This window comes from Melanotaenia boesemani, chromosome 13 (genome assembly GCF_017639745.1).
Source record: "Melanotaenia boesemani isolate fMelBoe1 chromosome 13, fMelBoe1.pri, whole genome shotgun sequence".
Lineage (NCBI taxonomy): Eukaryota > Metazoa > Chordata > Actinopteri > Atheriniformes > Melanotaeniidae > Melanotaenia > Melanotaenia boesemani.
Window position 1 is genome coordinate 19,064,132 of NC_055694.1, and position 21,011 is coordinate 19,085,142.

The 21,011-nt window shown below is 37.7% G+C and overlaps 1 protein-coding gene across 5 annotated transcripts in view; it reads left to right on the top strand.

The window, feature by feature from the left end:
* LOC121652162 (neural cell adhesion molecule L1-like protein) overlaps positions 1–17,934 on the top strand; it is a 50,524-nt gene extending 32,590 nt beyond the window's left edge. For 4 of the 5 annotated variants that reach the window (XM_042004781.1, XM_042004783.1, XM_042004782.1 and 1 more), the window contains exons 21-26: positions 738–942; positions 2,827–2,949; positions 4,666–4,848; positions 10,646–10,822; positions 11,857–11,923; positions 16,482–17,934. In XM_042004781.1, the coding sequence (XP_041860715.1) occupies positions 738–942; positions 2,827–2,949; positions 4,666–4,848; positions 10,646–10,822; positions 11,857–11,923; positions 16,482–16,689 (963 nt within the window). In that variant the 3' untranslated portion in view covers positions 16,690–17,934. The remainder of the gene's footprint in view (positions 1–737; positions 943–2,826; positions 2,950–4,665; positions 4,849–10,645; positions 10,823–11,856; positions 11,924–16,481) is intronic. The other variant, XM_042004784.1, reaches the window with a different exon arrangement.
* The last annotated feature ends 3,077 nt before the right edge of the window (positions 17,935–21,011 follow it).

The window sequence follows — 21,011 nt, forward strand, 5'->3', positions numbered from 1 at the left end:
GGGTTCCAAAGAAGTTGCTGGTGCTGGTGCACTTGCCATAATTTTCTAGATTCCAGTTCCAGTTGAATGTCATGGTGTGGCAAGGATATAAGGAGACAATAAGCATCTGTTTAATCACAAAGTAGAAAAGAGAATGGAAAATGAAATGACGCAGCGATTTCTGGTCTCTTTTGGTTTCCTTGTTGTCCACCAATGTAGTTACTATACACCCCAGAAGATTGCATTGTTACTACAGCTCAATCTCGTATATTTTTATCTTTTAGCGAAGCTTTCATAATAATGTTGTTCATTCTAAAATTGAACAGAACAGTATTATAATGCTGTTTGTAAAGGATATGGGGTCAATATGTTTATGAGCACAATAAAACATACATGAAATGGTAAAAGTTGATAATTTTGGAATTCTCCATTAATCAGTTTGTTTCTGTTTTTTTAAATGACATGCCCTCTCTGATATAATGATATTAATGGCTTTGCTCCACATGTGGAGGGCAAATTCAGCAATGCCATTTCTTGCTTGTTTCACTTTGTTCATCTCTTAGAGTAGAATTATGTGCCTTTTGACTAAACCCCGAATCTAAATACAGTTGCAAATATATATTAGCTGAAACTGTAGATGTGTCATTCTTTGACATTCTTTTAGTGTGCACAGCTGGCAAAGTGGAAGAGGTAAGAAGTGATGCTGACAAAGAACTATGTAAAGTACTTTAGCTATTTCTATTGCCACCAACTTGCAGGTTCACTGGGTGAGAAGAAAAAGCTTTCTAAATCCAGACAAGACTTTACGTGAGCACCAGTCTATGTCCTTTCCTGGAAGGAAAAACCATGCCATTGTGCCGGGACTCGAACCTTTCTCGGAATACAAACTCACCGTCAATGTTTTCAACAAGAAGGGAAATGGACCCAGGAGTGAGCCTGTCACCTTCAATACACCAGAGGGAGGTGAGCTGACACAAACCCCTACAAACATGTTCCCCCTAACTATGTTGGAGTAGAGCAGAACCACTACAAATATATATATATATAAAAAACACAGTTTTTAGAACTAGACTAAGAGTTCTGGAGGTTACCCACAGTTCACAATATGTGAAAACAGTATTTGCTAATGGCAGTGCAAAAATACGGAGGAGTAAAAGTGCCACAATGAAAAAATTATTAATTAACTACCTAAATGTGTCTTTAAATAATTAAAATGAGAATTAAATACATTAATGTGTTATTACATGTATCACTAATTCATTCAGGGATGGGGCTAAAGCCATTCCAGCAGGAAAGCAGAGGAATTTATTGAAGTTGTTGGACTTATTTTGGCACTTTTCAATCAAGATATTGACCATGGAGTGACAGCAAATTTAGAAGAAGTACGCCACCGATTCTCTGGTACCAGGGCACAACAAGCAGAACACACACAGGGACCTGGAACACCAAGTAGGAGTTCTGGTGGTTCAGATTTGATTGTGAGAGCTTCCACTATCAAATCTGCCGCTTCGCTCAGCAGATCCGGGCAAGTTCTTGACATTTTAATAATATAAAAAAAGATCTAAGAAAATTTTGTTCTATCGGTTTGTTTAATGGAGTATCTTAAACCAACGTAGAGGTGAATAGCACCAGCCAGTGTATTGGAATGTGTTCACTAGCTCTGCATTGATCCATTACCTGTAGTGTATTTGCCTTGACTTGTGGCAAGTGTAACCAATCATGTGTCAGGATCCGCCCACTGACTTTGATGGATTAGGTTGACAGATGAAAAAAATTTATGATGCACTGCAACACAGGACCATGAAATAACTTATTAAATAGTGAAATGATTATGTATGTTTTTACATACATTAATTGGTATTTTAATTAATCTGTAATGCATTAATGTATTTAATTCTCATTTTAATTATTTAATGACACATTTAAGCAATTATTTCATGACATATTTAATTATTTCATTGTGGCACTTTTACTCCTCCATACAAACAGTGACATTACAGTATATTTATCATGATAATGAGCACAGATATGTGTTCACATGGTCAATTTATTAGACACAGAGGGGAACAGTTTTGCATTGAGATGGTATAGTTTACCAGAGCTGAGATGAATAAATCTGTCGGTCATGAGCTCTATTTTCTCTGTATTGAGGGAGGTGACATGGGTTTCCCATGATGGAGAGCAGCTGTTCAGTAACCTCTTCTTCCTCACTGTCTGAAAATGCTTTAGGTTCTGACAGATCATGGTTCAAGCTTTGTGGATGAGTTTGTTCAGCCTGCCATCACCTCTGCAAATAATTCTGCTTTCCCTAAAGATCATTACAGTAGAAGATCTTCAGGATCACACTGAACATGCTGAGGAATCTGAGCTTCTTTAGATAGTAGTCTGTTCACCTCCTTTTTTAATAAGCCCTGTTGGTGTTTGTGCTTAAGTTCAGCTTGTTGTGCAGACAACAGACGGGACACACCCAAGCTTCTTCACACATGATCATTGTTTTGTTGTTGACATTTCTGAGAAGATATACTGACAGTCAACCGTGAAAAGTGAATGTTTTTTTATGAAAGTTTTGCAAATGTCTAATACATTTGTGTTTTTATTGATTGTTTTTATTTTTTACATATATTGTCTATCATTTTCCTTATTTGATTTACCTTTAATTCACGTTTTCTTTTGTGTGTCACTTTAAATAGATTTTTTTTTCATGTAAGTCATTTCTCATATAGCTTTATTTGTTTTTTTTTGTTGTTTGTTTTTTGTTTGTTTTTTTACATTTCTGTACAGGACTTGCTGTAGGCCTATAGTGCATTTCTAGTTTAAGAAATGCACTAATATTACTGTCCTTTACAGTTCCAGGGTTTGTCCCTATCCTGACTACCTCCAACACTCGGACTGACTCCATTTTGCTGGTTTGGGCTCCACCACTGGAGGCAAATGGCATCCTCTCTGGTTATCTGCTGCAGTACCACCTCTGTACGTACACACACCTTATGTTTTATAGCTGATGTTTGATGTACACACTGTAGACCTGTGTGACATCTTATATTTTTAGATTCCTTTTGCTGTAGTTCAGTGCTTTGTGATGCGCTGTGAGTATAAAGTGAAAAGTGGTGGGTAGTATTAGTAGAGGGGGAACAAAGAAAGAAAAGGTCAGGCTAGAGGGTAAAATTATGGAGGTGGATTTGTGACATTGCAGTTTATGTTTACTCCTACAGATTTTTTGATTCCTGTTTTTAAAACATAAAAACCTGCTGCAAATGCTGTCATCTGCACTTAAACTCTTCCTTCTCCTTTTGTGTGTTATCATATCAGACACTAGGTGGCACTCTTTTACACTGAACAGTCCACCACAGTCTGGAACAGATTATAGTTGCCTTAGATTATAGTTTAACAGCTACCTCATTGCTTCTTATCACAATGCTGCATTGGTGGGTTTTCCTCAAAATTAAACATAAAAGCAAATACTTATTATTCTTTTTTGTGTAAATTTAATCTATATTTATTACCCAAAGCTTTATACAAACACATTTATGCTTTGGTGCAGTTGGGGTGAACAAGTAAGTGATGGGCTTTCATTACCTTCCTGGTTTCCAAAGCCCACACTCTCGTCAGCTGACATTTCATGAAGTCTTTTGTGCAAAATGTAAAGGCAGAGACAGCCCTGTGCCGCCTCCATCTGCCCCCACAGAGTCTGGCCAGCTCTTCAATACACTTTGTCCCTCTACACCTTTTTGCTTTTTCTCCCTTATCAGATGTCAGACTTTACACAGTTATTCCCACACAGTGCGGTCTGTGGGTGCTGGAATGTTCTTGGTTGAACTGATTCACCATGTGACTAAAGTGAATTTCAAATTGTGTTTACTGTTAATCACATGAATAAAAATATAATTTGTTGTGCTACATGTGCTGGCTATATCTCCAGTTGGTTTGTGAAATTGTGGTGTGATTAGCAAATGAATAATCTGTTGTCACCAGAAATATAAAATATGCAGCGTGATGTGCTGCACACAAATATTAATTTTACAAGGTGGCACAAAAGGCTTGGCATCTCAGCTCTCGCCTGCAGTTCCAACATTTGCACAGTAGTGACATCACTGAGGGGGCTTTCGGGATAAGTGTGTTGCTTTTAGCAGTCTGCACACACACTGTACTTTGATGTATAATGCATGTTATGTGATATGCTCTAATACAGTACTTGTAATTGCAACTCTTCTTTTTTTGTATTACTTTGTTTCTTCAACTCTCTTGTCTTCCTTCTTTTTACCTGTTTATATCTTTGTCTTACCTTAACACTCTTCTTTCAGTTTTTACTTCAGAATGCCTTATAACTTTCATAATATCAGGCTTTTCTTTTTTTTATCTCCAACTTCTTCTCTTTTCATCCTTTGCCACTTGTTTACACCCCCATCCTCTTGAGCTCTCTACTTCCTCCTTTCATCTTCTTGCCTTTCTTCATAATGTATTCCTCCCCTGCTTACCTGTCACGACTTGTTTCTCCCATATTCACTTTCTGCATGAGTTGGCATGACATCTCTTCACCCTCCTTCCCTCTATTGACCATTGACCCCCATTAAAGTTGTGTTCCATTAACATACAACATGACCCAACAATGATGACTTTTTCAGTGTTGATCGGTCGTAGGCCCACTCTGAACTGAACTGACCTGACATCTTTCTTCCTCGTCTATAGTAAATGAGACTTCACTGGAGGTGATTGATTCTCTAGAGATGAACATCACTGGAGCTGACATCACCCAGTGGCAAGTGTTGGGATTAAAGGATGGCAGCCTCTACCGTTTCCACCTCAGTGCCTGTACTCGAGCAGGTTGTGGACTTCCTCTGGCTCAGGAGAGCTGGACTGTGGCTGCAGCAGGTGAGTAGATGAAACCACTGCTGATAGTGGGAAAAGTTTTACCTTTGGCTTGCGTATGAAAATTCCATCTATGTTTTTAATGCACATTAACCAACTACATAGTATAAAAATTTGAAAAACTTTAAAAATGATTGACTTTATGAACATATTTGAATAAGAAAATGGCTTTTAGTTTTGGCCCTTTAGTAAAATAACTACTTGTGACCATTTGGCCACTGGTACCTAACGTTTGCTCGCAGAAAGAGTTTGTCTATTTAAAATTCCTTCAGTTGTAATATGTGAGGTTTTTGTGGACATAGTGTTTTTAAGTATTCAGAGAACATTTCAGGCTGAAATTTGGACTTTAACTTGGCCATTCTAGAAACCTTAATTTTTAGAGGCATTTTTTATTTTTATTTTTTGTGGATTTTTCTGCAGATATTTTAAAATAATGAATAATTCATATTTGTTTATCTCTTGTGCCTTCAGGTCAAGTAGAGGCGTTTTATAGAATTCAACATTCCTTCTTCAAATAGGTCATTTCAACCTTTGAGTGAGAGCCTATCGTCCTGACCACCATGTGTCAAATGCTGGTGCTGGTGTTAGAGCCACTTCAAAGTCTGTTCAATTTTGGAAACCTTTTAAGAAGTGGTTTTCTTTTTCCCAGCAAGGCCACACCACTTTGTGCATCTGTCTTCCAGGGGGTTGTTTGAACCTCTGTCTGGAGTATTCTGAAATTCAGTGGAGGACTATTGAGCATGGAGACAGTTTAGTTCTAAGATAATTATGATTATCTCATTTTCCCTGCAACATGATGTCTTAATATCAGCAGTGCGCATTTGTAAAAGCTGTTCCAAACAGCAGTTGGTGTAAATGCCCCTTGCAATTATGACTAGCATCTCAAATGCACACTGGTAATTTTAAAATCAAACTGCAGTAAAATGAGAGACAATGATTTGTATGAGGGGAACAGTCAGTTTGTTTGTAAGTAACTGGAGGGGGTGGAGGAGAATTTTAAACAAAAAGAATTATTTAATTCCCCCTATTTGCAATATGTTTTCTAAAATAACATCAAGTTTTTACCAGTCCACTGATCCATGACAGAGTTAGCTGACAGTCAGCTACTGTATCTGTGGGTCTCCATGTCAGTAAAGCCTTTGCATTACTTTTGCTTATTCTGTAACTGACAAGACAATGAACTATGTAAATTGTAGAACTTAAATCTACATGGAATTTATAGCGATATCCACCAGTAAAAACCATTAAAATGAACATCTGCATATTTATATTTATAAGATTGTAATCTTGTGTTTTTCAGCTCATACTAGCTGATCTTTGCACAACATTTTTACATTTCAGAAGATTAGCATTTTATTTCTGTCTGTCAGTGGACCATTACTAAGAGAGTGGACTTAATAATGTACTTATTCCATCACAGGGCAGGCTGTTTGCCACAATAAGGTGGAAAGAAATTATATGCATATATAGCTGGTGTGTAGCACCAACGGCTCAGGCAAATATGTTCATTTTTATTAAAGATGAACTGCATACTCACATAAGCGAGCTTAATGAGCATTACAGTAATGTATTTATCGACTAGTGCCACTTTGTCACCAGTGTTTATACATTCTAATTCAAAGGAACTTTGAGAAGCAGCTATGTAAAGTATGTGAATCACATAATTTTTTAACTCGGTTGGCTTGTTTCTCAACTCACCTACTTCAAGGGTAGACCATAGAAAACATCCAGTGTCTGGGTCAAGACTCAAAATAGTTGGATGAATTAAGTAGCAACAAAGGCCTTGGATAAAAAAAAAATGTACTAACTACCTGCAAGCTCTTGGCAAAAGAAAAAAAATGAATGCACAAAAAAAATATTTCCTTTAGAAAAAAGAAAAAGCATTATTGCGTTCTACCTTTTATGTGCCTCTTTGCATCCGTGGATGTCCAGCCTGAGAGCCATTAGCTGCATTGTGTGTAAATGTGTATGAGCAAAGGCTTGATGCAGAGATAAAATAGTTCTGTTTCAAAGAGCCGTCCTCGGGGCATGTTAGTCACAATGCAGTAAAGAGATTTATGGATGCTAGTTGCACAGAGCACGGCCTCCATGAATCTAAGGAAATAAATGGGGGGGGGGGGGGGGGGGGGGGGGAATGGAGTGACACTGATACAAAATGAATGCTTATGAATTAGAGGATCTCTGTCTTTGCAATGTTCCTTTTAGATTTCACCTCTTTGACTGAATGAGCTTTAATGTTAGGACAGCTTTGCTGAAGAGTTATTTAGTGTAAATATAATCAGATCAAATTGCCTACTCACATGCCTGAACAAAAACAACCACAGAGATTTCAACAGATGTTTATTTATATCCAGATGTCTTCATTTGAGAGATAAAAAAGCAGAGCAATATTACTAACACACACAACAGAATATAAAAATACATCTCTTTTCCCCATCAGATCACTTGAGATAATAAAGCAGCTGAGGTACAACAGGTTGCAAACTAGACAAAAAACACAGTATGTCTCATAAGTTACAGAAAAATGACCAGATCTTCCAGACTTTGAATGACTTGCATCATGGCACAGCATTTAAACACTTAACTAATTATCACCTATAAATATGTTCGTTTCGAATTTGAACATTTAAAGGAGAACCAAAACAATCTGGGTATGATTTTGTCTTTACTTGAATGAGCATAACATTCAGTGATCCAAGTGGGATATACCGATTTCTTTTGTTTTGTTTTGTTTTTTTTTTCTATCAAACTGGGAATATAATTTTTATGCTTGACAGTTTAAAGAATACAAGCAACATGATACACAAAAACAAATTTAAGCCATAAAAAACATAAAAAGAAAAGGAAAAAAAAAAAAAAAACTAAAACCCCTTTTTAAAAAAAAATGCAGATGAAGTAGAAGAATTATACTTAAGAGAGAAGTACAGAAAATAATGTATATGTATTGTATTGCCTCATGATCCTGCATTGGAATAAGTGGGTATAAAAAATGGCTGGATGGATGGATGGTGTTGTAAGTGTATATTACTGAATTTAATTACAAGTAAAATATAGAAATGTTCAAGCAGAACTTTGAGAAAAAGGGATATACTTTTTTGATTCAGTTCCTTCTCCCCATTTTCTCCCCTCTCTCTCTGCTGTGTTTCAGCTCTGCCTCCAAATCCCCTGCAAAAGTAGTTCTCATGTAAGCACATGCTAGTAACGAAGTGGCATTTATCAACTCCATTTGAAGTCTGTTTTAATTCTTATCATTGTTTATACTTAAACTTACATAATGTATTGGAGGCACCACATTTTCTTTCTCCATTAACATTGTCAAAACATTATTACAGTTTCAACAAATATGACAAAAAGTTACCTTCATGTATGTTCCACTTTAAAGGTCCAGTGTGCAGGATGTAGAAACATCTAGTAGCTATGATGGCAAGCTGTAATCAACTCAAGCCTCTTCCCTATACAAAAATGTGAAAACTTCTTAAGACCCACTCTGCTGAAGTAAAATGGCAGAGCAGTAATGCAAAAATGTAGGCAAGGAGAGCACATTGTTTTGGAAATGAAATGTTACTTCCAAGACAATAAAAACACTCATGCTTTTGCAAGAAATCGTGACTGAGTACTAGGCTGTGTTGCATTTCTGCAATTCACATGTCTTGGATATAAAATGTGGAAAATTACTTTAGCTTTTATTTAAATTTTTTTTTAAATTTTTTTTTTTTCAAAACATCTGCTACAAGCAGATTGTTCATACAAGAATCTGCGAGCACATGCTTGGGTTTGTAAGAATGAGTTGTGTAGGTGTGTGTGTTTGTGTATGTGTGTGTGACTGGCCTATAAACCTTGAAGCTGGTTTTCCCCATATCTGTAATCTTCTGCTGTATTTCATTTTCTTTTCTTCCCTTCAAAGATTTGTCCCTGTCTCCAGCTGTGGCTCCTGTTAAGAACCATACGTATCACTGCCTGCAGCTGATGTAGCCAGTCAGCATAGACGTGGTGGTGGTAGAGATAGACAAAGTTGTAGGCGTGTTGATGTAGAGTGTAGCTGGTTGTAGCCTCAGCAAAAGTTTGTCCTTTATGGTTGTACAAATATAATCTGGGTGAATCATGAATAGCAGCTCAGGAAAGACAGAAAATGTTGCTGTGAGAGTAAGAGTGACAGTTGTGGTTTAAATTTGCAATCTAGTTTTATCCTGCAACTCCAACATCGGTTGTAGTGTGTCTGCTGCAGCATAAGTTTTACCTGCAGTCACTGCCATTAACAGTTTCCCCGCTTTCTCTAACATCTCTCCCTTTGTGTAGTCTACAGAGCCTGCTTCTTGCACTATACTGAGTATTAGACCTGACAGCATTGTAGCAAAAATCTAACATCTGAGACTTCTTTCATTCCAGACCTTAACTGCTTTCTATCTGTTCCCAGCTCTATCCTAGGCAATACTTCTCATCCTCCTTTAGGCATATAGCTCACACTGGCACATGCACAGCTGCTGTTGCCCATGTGATCTCATCTTTCTATACTTGAACTATCAAGTCGCAGTAGAAATCGAGATGTGGAGTCGTTTCAATCTGTTCTCGTATCTCGTATCTGCAGCGGGGGGTGCAATGAAATGCCAGCGTTGCTTAAGACAGAGTGAAGTCTAGTTGCCACTTCTGCCTGTCAATCTATGCTTTATCCTTTATGAGCCAAAATCTAGCTCCACTCAATTAAGTCAGAGGCCTGAAGTTGCCTTTTGAACTGTCGTTTTGAAGGGTTTCTGCGAGGTGCACTGTTCTCAAGTTGTGGGGGATCCTATTTGCCTCTACTAATCCTCTTTTCCTACCCTCTCTTTCCTTTTTGCTCTGTCTGTCTGTAATTTCCTTTCCGATGTATTTTCCTATTTCTTCTCTATTTATCAGTTCCAACCCTGTTGAACATAAGCTCTTATGTGAGCGACACCTTTGCAAAAATCAGCTGGACTGCCAGAGAGGAGCAGAGAGACTTGCAGCTTTATGTGGCTTATATGAATAACAGTAAGCTACTTTTCCTTTCCCCGCCTCTCTAAACATTGATATGAGTTTTAGGTGGTATCATGTTTAGGTACACCTGGGAGTGTTTTATATTAACAACTAAAAATATATTCTAAGCTCCGCAGCTGTTTCTATCATTTCTGTGATTACCTCAGAATGTGTTAAGATGTATATAGTGGAACAAATATGTTTGATAACTTAAGAAGCATTTACTTCTTGGCAACAACTCATCCTCATGTTCTTTGATAGCATGAATCCTAATGCAAACCTGCTCGTTGTGCACTCTTTGTGCTTGGTTGTGTAGGTGATGGTAACTGGCACTTCTCAGAGGCTGTAAACATTTCTCAAAGTTTTCACATTATTGATGGGCTCACGCCTGGGACAGTATACACTGTACGCCTCGTGGCCAAGAAGATACTTGATAATGCTAGCATTTTCGAAGATGTTATCCAAACACGTGTCAAAGGTGAGGAGAGAGTAAGATGTCACTGTCAGTAGAGTTTACAGATTATAGATGTAGCTTTTACTGTGATTTATTGTCTGTGGTGAATGTGTAGATTTATACTTTTTTGTAATATCTGTTTATTTTTTTGTTGTTGTTATTCTCTTAGAAGAGACAGAGTATTAAATCTAAAGGGAATGTGAGCTGAATACAGTGTGAAAATATTCTCTCAGACCTAAGTGAACTTTGTTTTTCAGCTTTGACTTAAAGATAAAGTTGGATGAGACGTGCTGGAAGGGACTGTAATGCTCAAATAAACTACAAAGCTGATTGTTTCTTTACTGTTTTTGTTCACAGGTTTGGCAAGTAAGGTAGACGACGTTTCAACTCGACACTGGTTCATTGGGACTATGTGTGCTGTGGCACTACTCACCCTTGTGGCGATCATTGTCTGCTTTGTGAGAAAAAACAAAGGTGGCAAGTATGCAGGTACGCTGCCACCCCAGCAACAAGCCATATTCTCCATGGAAAAAGGTCAGTTAGCCATGACCAGGAATGTGTCCCCCTTTTGCAAAGTTAACTAAAATTCAGCTCAGACAATGCATGGACGATGCATGGAAAAGATAAAAGTCAGGTTAGGGGATGTTATGTGGTTGTTTCTCCCCTTTAAACACCAATAGCTCTGCCTTGATGCATGTAGACAGCATGCATCTCAAGTGTCCCAAGCCAAAGATCATTAATGCCACCCAATAACTTTACTACATGTCAATTACCATAATTTGGGCAGACCTGTTAGTTCTGCTTGACACTACTAATTGCATGAAAGCCCAACAAGTGAGGAACTGCTGACTTTGTTGCACTCCTTCCTACCCCTCATCAGTGCAAACCTTTCTGGCTCTTTCCTTGTACTTTTGTGTTGCCTTGCATCAGAGGCAGTTTCAGACTCATGATAGTCTGTACCTGCAGAAAGTCTCTTTAATTTGTTTCTTTTCTGTCAATTTGCATTTCCATCTTTTCCCCACCATACCTACTCAGCTTTGCTTTCAGTAGGCTTTTGACATGAAGCACTGAATATTTTATCAGCTTCTTACGATTTCACCTTTGCCCATTGAGCTCTTTTCATAAACCCACTCTTTTGTCTCTCTCAAAAAGCAACAATTTTTCAAAACATATTTACAAAAAGAACTGACAACACTTTCTGCAGACACAGACAAGAGAGGGTCTCCATGTAAAGACTCAATGCAATGTTTACACAGTCAGATTTAGCTGTTTTAATTAGTTATGTTTTTTTAATGTAACATCTTAATGGTAATTATAAGTTGAGCAATTTGGAACATTAGTTACTTTTAATATTGAGCTTTGGCACTGATTTTCCAGAGGAAAATTATAAGATGGGAAAAAAAAACTCCCAAAGAGCTGGACCCTGTTCTTTCATTTAAAATGTCAGGCAGAAATTGATAAAATAAAAAAAAAAAATCTAAATTTGGAGCAAATAATATCTAATTACTTCTGCTTCATAATAATGCTTCTGTAGTGGTGCTAAACCATCTGTCCTGCCCTTCTTGCAGTGAAAGAGAAGGAGGCTCTCCACACTGACACGGAGTCACAAAGAATGAGTGATGACTATGAATACAGGTGAGCTATACACCTGCACTGCAGGGGACAGCTGCTGCACAAATGTGTGATAATGAAATGTCTTTTGTTTCCTTAAATTGCATCATGTTGTATTAAAATATCCATGACAACCATTCATCTTTTGTTTTGCTGAGAAAAAGATTTTTGTCAAAAAATCACAGTAATGTTTTTTCTTCCCATCCAAAAAGCAAACCACGCATTCATGAGTTTTACCAGGAACAGCCGGAAAGCCAGTGTCATCATTTAATGGGCTAGGTAATCAGTGTCTAGCTAAAGTAGTGTGTAACATTCAGCCTGATTTTGCTTCTGTTGTGCTGTAGAATTATGTGATTTTACTTAGAGATTCTACCAGTAAGCATGTCCCTGCTCTGCAGTGTTTGTGTGTGTGCAGCCTTGTTCCTATAGGTAAAAGCAGGATATTCATGTGTGTCTGTGGATCAGAATAGAATAGAATATAGAATAGAATATCTTTATTGTCACTGTGACAGTAGTTGCAACAAAATTGGGTGGGCATTTCTCCCACAGCGGCATAAAAAAAAACATAAATACGTTCACAAGTTTAAAAAAAGGGGGTGAGAATGCATGAATGAGAAACTATAACAAACATAAAAATAAAAACGCCTCCACAAACACTCACACCCACACACTCACACTCACACTAATGCACAATGAATAATGCCGGATGAGGTATGTTATAAAAAGGTACATACATCCTCTTTAATCAGCTATGTGTGCCACAAAGCTGACTAACTGTGTGTAGGCAGTTTATGAGAGTGGTACTTGAATCTTTGATGAAATAGTCATGTTATCCTTATTATTCTTTCTTTCTATTGTGGAAAGATATCTTATTGCTGTTTCTTCTGTTGGCCCATGCAAATTCTCTGGTCTAAATCTAAAGTTTCCATTTTGCACAATAATTGTATTCACATATTTCCTTTTTATGATTTGTTTGGTACATCACTAAGTAGAGCATAAGTTCTCTCTAACTTGTGAACCTCTGAGCATTCTCTATCCTCTTTCCAGTAAGCTCATATTGCTCAGGTCTATTTTTCTCTTTAAAAAGTGCAAGCTTGTGAGCATCTTGGTAACATTTCCCTGACTGATACTTATATCTCTATGACACTCAGGTTTTGTAGATGGTACCATTTTACAACACACACCATCTCAGGGCACCATAGAGAGAAACATTAACATTTCACTTAAATATAATCCATTTTAATTCAAATGAGTCCAATTCAATGCAATCCAGTTCAGTAATTTAGTAATTATAAAACCAGGAGATGGTCTGCATCAAATCATTAGCTTCATTATCCCAAACAGCATCTTGGGCTGCAGGTGACAATGGAAAGATATACTTCCTTATAATAGGAAGAGACCTCCAGCAGAACCAAACTCAGGGAAAATGGTCATCTGCCCTGAGACACTAAAAACTAAAATAGGAACCAAACAAGCTTTAAAGGGCAATTTAAATATTTTTCAACACAGACCTAATTATTCCATGTTTGTTGGAACTAAATTATTAATAGGGACAAAAAATCTTTTATTAATATTTAATATTTAGCAAGACCACACAAATCAATGCAATTAAATCCTGCTGGACTATTTTCTGCATCAAAGTATTGTTGTATCTGACTGAAATAAACCACCTGGCACAGACATTTTGCAGTCTGTATTGCATCACTGAGATATTTCGCCTCCCATGCTAGTTTTATTTACATCTGTGGTTAGCTTTCATACTATCATGTGTTCCCACACATGCTAAAGCAAAACCAAAAAAAAAAAAAAACGGCCTAGGTTTGAAAATTTTCACAATCCGAGAATGATATGACAAGTTAATATGTATTGTAGTTTTATTTATCTCACAACACGGTAAGCATCCGATCAGCTGTATTTGCTTCCATTTGATTCGGGGAAAGTTAAACACCACGTTCACCGTGCCAATATTCATCAAAGCAGTAAATTCACGAGTTGCAGTTTCACAGCTGGGATTGATACACGGATATTTGACAGCTGCAGACGTACCTGAAAATCATGTCACATCATGAGAAACAGCATGTGGAAAATCTTTAGTCAACGCCACAGGTTTATCTAGAGGAAGCTTGCACAGAATTGAGTTGAATGTAATTGTTGATGGAAAATATCTTGAATTTAATGAAGCAGGCATAAACTAAGCATGGAAAATGGTTGAAAAAACTAAGCCTCCGAGCTTCTGGCAGACAGATGTTATACTTTATAACGATTGTTGGATTTTCATTGTTTGTATTGTTTAGCTGTTACTGTGACAGTTATGGGAAATCAGCTGAATCCTATTTTGTTTGACAGCACTGCAGCAACTGTGTGACAATAGTGTGTTTGTTGGTGCAGAAATCACCTAAAATAGCCTCTTCTGTCTGCTTTGATTCTGCTTGTCATCATATTATTCAGAACATGATTACTTACAATTGTGTGGCTGCTGCTTACTTGCTGTTTCCTCAGATAAAAATTCTGTTTAACAGAAATTTGTCATGATAAATCCTGTTTAAGTAAACATTTTTACTGTACTGTAGCTTACAGTGAGTTCATTTTTGGGCCATTGGCTAAATTATTTGGTCAAAGTGCTGTGGTTTAAAACCTTTAAGTCATATTTTTTTGTAAGGTTTGTAAGGTTTTGTAAGGAGTGCAGTGTTTTGGACTGCAAATCTCTGTTTCAGAATGCTTCTCATGGTTGGCTTCATAAGGGCGTTCACAGTACTGTCCCCCCAGAGTGCCCTTAGTCTTACTATGATGTTGTTTTGCTGACTTTAGAGCTAGACTTAGGGCTCTCTTGTGGCCTTTGAATCTCTGAAGGCAATAGCCCACCCACTGGTATGCCATGTGTCTGGGGAGCACACAAGGGGTAATTATGCTGCAGAAGATTTCTCTTTGGAGACAGAAATCCACAGCTTTGTCCCTCAGTCCTCTGCTAAAACAGCAGGTCTCATAGATGGAGCAGGTTGTTAGACATCAGTCTTTTTTTTTGTTTTGTTTTGTTTTTGCCCCCCCCCCCAACTAGTGTGTATGTTCTTATTTTTTATATCATTGTCTCCTTTTTTTCTCCTTAACTCATTTTCTCATATTTTATGTGCAATTTGAGGAAAAAGCAGCAGATGTTGGAAAGTTTTCCTCCTGACACCTTTAAACTAGAAAAAGCCAGCTTGCACCTGAAGTTTCCATTCTGCCCCCAAATCAAGTCAGCATGGGTCAATGGCAAGACAAATGTAATTACCTTCTGTCTGGTGAGGTGCTTCCATCACCAGCCTTTAGCTGTTTGCAAAACTGAAGCAAAGTCTTTTCACGGAAACAGCTGCGACTGAGCTGGATGCCGACCAAGGTCTTGAGTGAGCTGGGGCACAACAGCTCTCAGCCCCATTTTATCACTTTATTCAAAGTCACTGTGGGTGGGTTGCAGCGGCTGTGGCATTCCACTGCTCTTAGATAACAGCCACTTATCTTCAGCGCTCTAGAGTCATCAGAGAAAGAAGGTTTGATAAGAGCTGAAATGCACACCTTATGTGGCTTGCATCCTAAACGGCCTCATGAAACAGGACAGATAAGATTGCTTATTAAAAATCCCTGTGAAGGAGACCAAATTTGTAATCTTAGTTTGCACCATGGCTCTGTGCAACAGTCCTGCTCAAAATATTGTGCTTGTATTTGACACAGGTGTCAACTATAATATGTCTCAAAAGGCACAATCATGTATGAGCCACCTGAGTGTTTGTAAGCGTAGATGCTTTGTGTAATGAATACAGAACCAAATGGGAAGAGAGACAATAGTAAAATGTCTTAAAAATTAAATAAATAATAATAAAAAAAAAGACAAGAACAGAGATGAAAAATCTCCATGCTTTGAGGTGACCCTGTGTCTTGTAAAGAGACACCTGCGAATTGGCCAGTTGCCCAGCGTTAAATTGGCATCTAATCTCTGTGGCCTGTGTGTGGGCCCCTGGGAATACCAGGAATGACAGGCTGTTTGTCTGGGATTGCATATGCCCTACCTCTTCTCTCCTCTTCTCCCAATCTTACACTTCTCCCCCAGCTCACCCCAACATATACACACACACACACACACACATCTCTCATCTTTCTTACCCTCTGCACTCTGGTTATTTCTATTGCTGGCTCTAAAGAGATTTGAAATTGCCTTTGGTCCTGGAGCCTTGGCAATTAACAATTAGTGAAGTGATTGTAGAAAGGCCTTCCCGCCTCCCTTGTGCTCCTTTCCTGCTGTGCTGCTGCTGCATCCACCCCTGCCTATTGCCTGTATTGGTGTATTGAAAACATAAGAAGCTGCTTTGTGAGTGTAAGCTTTCTTATTCCACTTGGGTAACCAAGCATTTAATAATGATAGTAATATATATATATATATATATATATATATATATATATATATATATATATATATATATATATATATAGATATCTTGTGTGTCTGTGTGTAGCTCTTGATTACAACAATGTAAGACACTTGTGTGTCTGTGATCTATTTATGCACTACATCACTGACCTCAGTTATCCTCCTCTGTTGTTTTGATGGCAGTGACAACGATGAAAAGCCACTGAAGGGCAGTAGCTTGTGTTCCGGAGATGATGCAATCGGGGACAGCATCAGCAGAGACAGCCTGGTTGACTACACAGACGGAGAAGTAGAATTCAATGAGGACGGTTCATTTATCGGGGAATATTCCGGACACAAGCACAGGGGCTCTGTTAACGAGCCCAGAGGACCCAGCCCTGTCACTGCATAAAGCCAGGCTCCAGCTGAACCAGCCTTTCTCTAATCCTTTCTGAATACACTTTCAGTTCTGTTTTCCTGACATTGAACATTTTCTTAGAGAAAAAGATTGTACAGTGGGCAAAATATGTGACCAGGGCCTGTAAAAGAAAGAATGTATGTCAGTTATACACCTCAGTAAAACAAACATCTGAGTCTATGTAAATACAGTAAGGATTTATATCATATTAGATGTTTATAACTACAGAATTATTTTATGCCTATAAGCCACAGTCACCAGCATACCACACTGACTTAATACTGCAACAATAATGGTTTTCAGTAAAGTTAAAAAAAAATAATAATAATCTGTGCAGCATCTGTAGTGCAGGATTTAGCGTTTTTTAAAGACAGATACGCCCAGATGATTATCAATACCATTGTCAAGTCATGAATACGTTCCCATCTTATATTGTAAATTCTAAACTTTTTTCTTTTTTTGTTAATAAGCCAATGTGGAAGGTGATAATTTATAACCATTTGATTATGTTGTTTTATATCAGTATATATAAAAATGTTTTTATTCAGTCTTTTTTTTTCAGAACATCCTTTTTATAATATCAGGAACAATTTCAGCTCTTAGCTTTGTTCGTGAAATTACAGCAGGAACATGAGTTTGTAGCCAGAGGGATGAAGTCATAAGTACTGTATATTCCTGCATTCATCTCTTGAGTGCATGAATATGCTGAGTGTTCAAGGAACTTGTCAAAACTAATTGGTGAATAGTGTTTTCACCACAGGGCCTCACTAGCTCTGGAATGACAGTACACCAGCTTGTAATACATGTAGTTAAAAGGTTTGGGGCTTTTTAAATTGTGGACTTTTTTATGCAGCATGAGTCACTCCACCTTTTTTTATTTTTATAACAGGTAACTGATATTATAATTCTGAATGCAGGGTACTTCTTTCCAAGTATGTTATCTGATCTTTTTCTATTTTCTTCTTGTTCACTGTTTTAAAAAAGCAACCACTTTATATGATAAGACCACTTTTGAGTAAAGATGTCTTTCCACTTAACACAGTATATGAAAACGTATTCTAAAGTACTTTTATATTTTTTCCTCTCACAAAGTAACCCTGAAAAGGCATAAAGTGGACCTTATTAAAGGTAAAAACATACTGTCAACCCTGGAAATATTGTTTTTATCTTTGTGATTTTCACATTTAAAATGCATTTTTTCTAAAATAGCCTCATTAAAGCAGAGATTTGAATTATCAACTGTAGTATTGCACTGCTTTTTTAATAGGACTTTATCAGATCACAAAGCTCGAGCTATCTGAACCATGCGCTGTCTGCTCAAACTAACAAAGATGGGAGACAGTCACCACAGCTGTTATTTGGGCAATGCTATGAAAAGAAACTCAGAGTGAAATGATTCTGAGAGCCAATGTTTGTGTTTGCAGTGTGAGAAAACAGCTGCTTTTTCCTTCATCCAAACATGTTTCATGGCTTTGCCATGTTTGGCCAGTCACAACTCTTTATCTAATATAGTTTTGGTCTGTTACAAACCTGTTCCCACAAACTAGGAATGTACATGAAGCTAAAGCACTTCTTCTGGATAAGATTACCTCTTTAATCTAAAACACATCATTGATTTTGAATGTAATGTACAGGTTTCACACAGCTTTATAGCCTGTCGACAGCCTTATGATTATAAAGAGATATTCTGTTCATAAGCAAACCAGACTTGGGATGGAGGAGTTGAAAAGCACTCAATGCCCCACGACAAGATAAAGGTCATTTAAAGAGATAATCCATGTATTGTCAGGGATTACACCCTCATCCGTTTTAAAATTGCTTTCTCTGTGCAATGTTAAAACCTCTAAATAACAACAAAAGATTATTCTAGGCAAAACCCCCTGAGTGTCACACAAGCAGCTTTTTTTTCTCCACTAAATCTCTTTTGAGGACATGTAGGTGACCCCTCAGAAGTCATAACACTCATATTTCGGAATGATCATCAGGATATTAATCACACCTAAATCCATGTCAAATGAAATGGCCCTGCTTGTTGTATCATTTTTGGTCATGTTATCAAGGTGGAGGGCGCATCCTAACACACAACTTAGATCTGAGCTCAGAGTAGATCAATCCCTTTCAGTTGATTTGATCCGTGCTGATATTTAGACCAAGTGCTCTGGAAATTGCCTGGTGGGGGGAAATCGATAGCATGCTCACACACGCTGTGAGTTTGAATCAACCTTGTATCAATTTTTAAAACAACCAAAGCCGCAAGGACAGGACACTGTGCAAAAACAGCGAGATGATTTGGAGTTTTCTCAAGGTGCTACATACCACATACTAACTACCAAGACAGGAAGACGGTAACATGACGGCCATGGAGATCTCATCAATATTGAAGATCCTCAGGTTCATGGACAGGGTAAATGTGACAGGTGTGTCTGGAGATGAAGACTAATGAAAGACTATCTCCATTTTGCCATTTTTTGAAGTAACACAGCTTAACCAAAACTTTTAGATAATCAATAGGAGTTAAACTGACATCCCAGCTGGAGCCTTTTAAAGATTTTAGAGAAAAACACAAATCCTCTCTTGACCAGTCTGTGAGCACCTTATCTGTGAAAGAGGTCAAGGACAGATCGGTATGTTATTACTGAAGATTATTTACAGCCTTCCTTGGATTTAAACATTTTTCAGCAGCTATGCAGACCAGTTTATCAACATGACACCATATTTTAATGACTTATTTTCTGTCATTTTCCAATCACCTTCCCTCTTTGTCTGCATGTTTAGGTCGCTGCAGGCAAAATTTCATGTTTGCTATAATTCAAAGTATGCATGGGAGCAATCTAAAATGCATTTTCTCAAACGAAATTCCCAACATGTATCTTTCAGTGACTTGATCTTTGCTTTTTTTTCTGTTTCTGGTCATTATGTTTCTAACCCAACATATAATCCTCACCTTCAGCTAAATTTTGATTTGTCTCAGTACAGTTCAAAAGGAATTAAATGATTCGATGCACAGAGAATCTTTCTAGAGGGCTATTATTTCCCCAGTAAACTGCTTTAAATGCAAGCCTAGACACTCTGAAATGCCAGCCAGCAATTGAGTGGATGTTTGTGTGTGTTCTTTTATGTGTGTGAGCAAAAGGAAGCAGGGACACTCAGCCATGGCAGAAACTAATGAGACATGTATTAGTAATATGATTACAAAGTCAGCGTGGCTTTGTCACTGACCAGAGGGGAACTTTGGTAGAAACATCCATCCCGGACAAAACGAACACAATGATGTTCAGCTCTAAATGACATTGCTGTTCTTGTGAGTGGCAGCTGCTGTGGATGATGTAAATGAAGCTCACACTTGCTCTGGTGTGGTTAATGACAAGACTTAGTAACAATAAAGAGACTGATGAACGATGATTTGGAACTATTCAGGTGCATATTTTATTGTAGAATGCTGTCTGGGCCCTTTTAAGGTCACCACATCCTGAGTTTGATCCAACAAATGATTTCATCCAGGCTACTGCTGTCGGATTAGACAGGAGACTTATAAGTACTGTGTGGGTGGGGAACAGTTTTCACCGTCTTTCCTTAGCTCAGGGATGTCAAAGCAACATCTTGGCACAAACCACATAAACACACAATAGAAAGCTTAAATTCTGACAGAATTGTAAAAAATGCCACTCTTAATTTGCACAGTTAGATCTAAAACTGCCTTTTTTTTCTGCTCGTGTTTGAACCCTTCACTTTCTCACACACAGCGATGTTTTAATGTTATTTTTAGGGCATTAAAATGCTTATTTGTGAAGATTTAATTGATCTGGAGCGTTGCTTTTTTTCCGCTTTGTTGGTAGTAATCATACTCAAGTATTGCACATGCAACATCCCCTTAAAAGGACAAATCTAGCTTATACTCATGTATTTATTTATTTTTTGTTAAGTTCAAAAGGCTGCTGGAACCATAAGAGAAGTTGATTGGACACAATGAGTGCAACTCCTGTTTTTTTAATAAGCTAATTAAAAGCTTTTTTTGTTGTTGTTCTTTTCAATTTGCTGATGTCTTTAAATTAGCAAGTGATAAGCCTTTATGGATATCAAAGAAAAAGGAGAGACACTTCAACATCAGTTCTTATTTTTCTAAAATAATTCTTTTTCTGTGAATCTTCTCCTGTGGCGTGTCTGCTATGGAACATCACTCCTGAATTATTCATGAAACCTTCATTAAAACACCACCATTTGCATAACACACAGAGGCCGCATAGGATACATTAGGGCTTTTGATCCTGGTGTACATGTCAAATAATTTAACACAGAACTGGACCACCAAAGAGCCC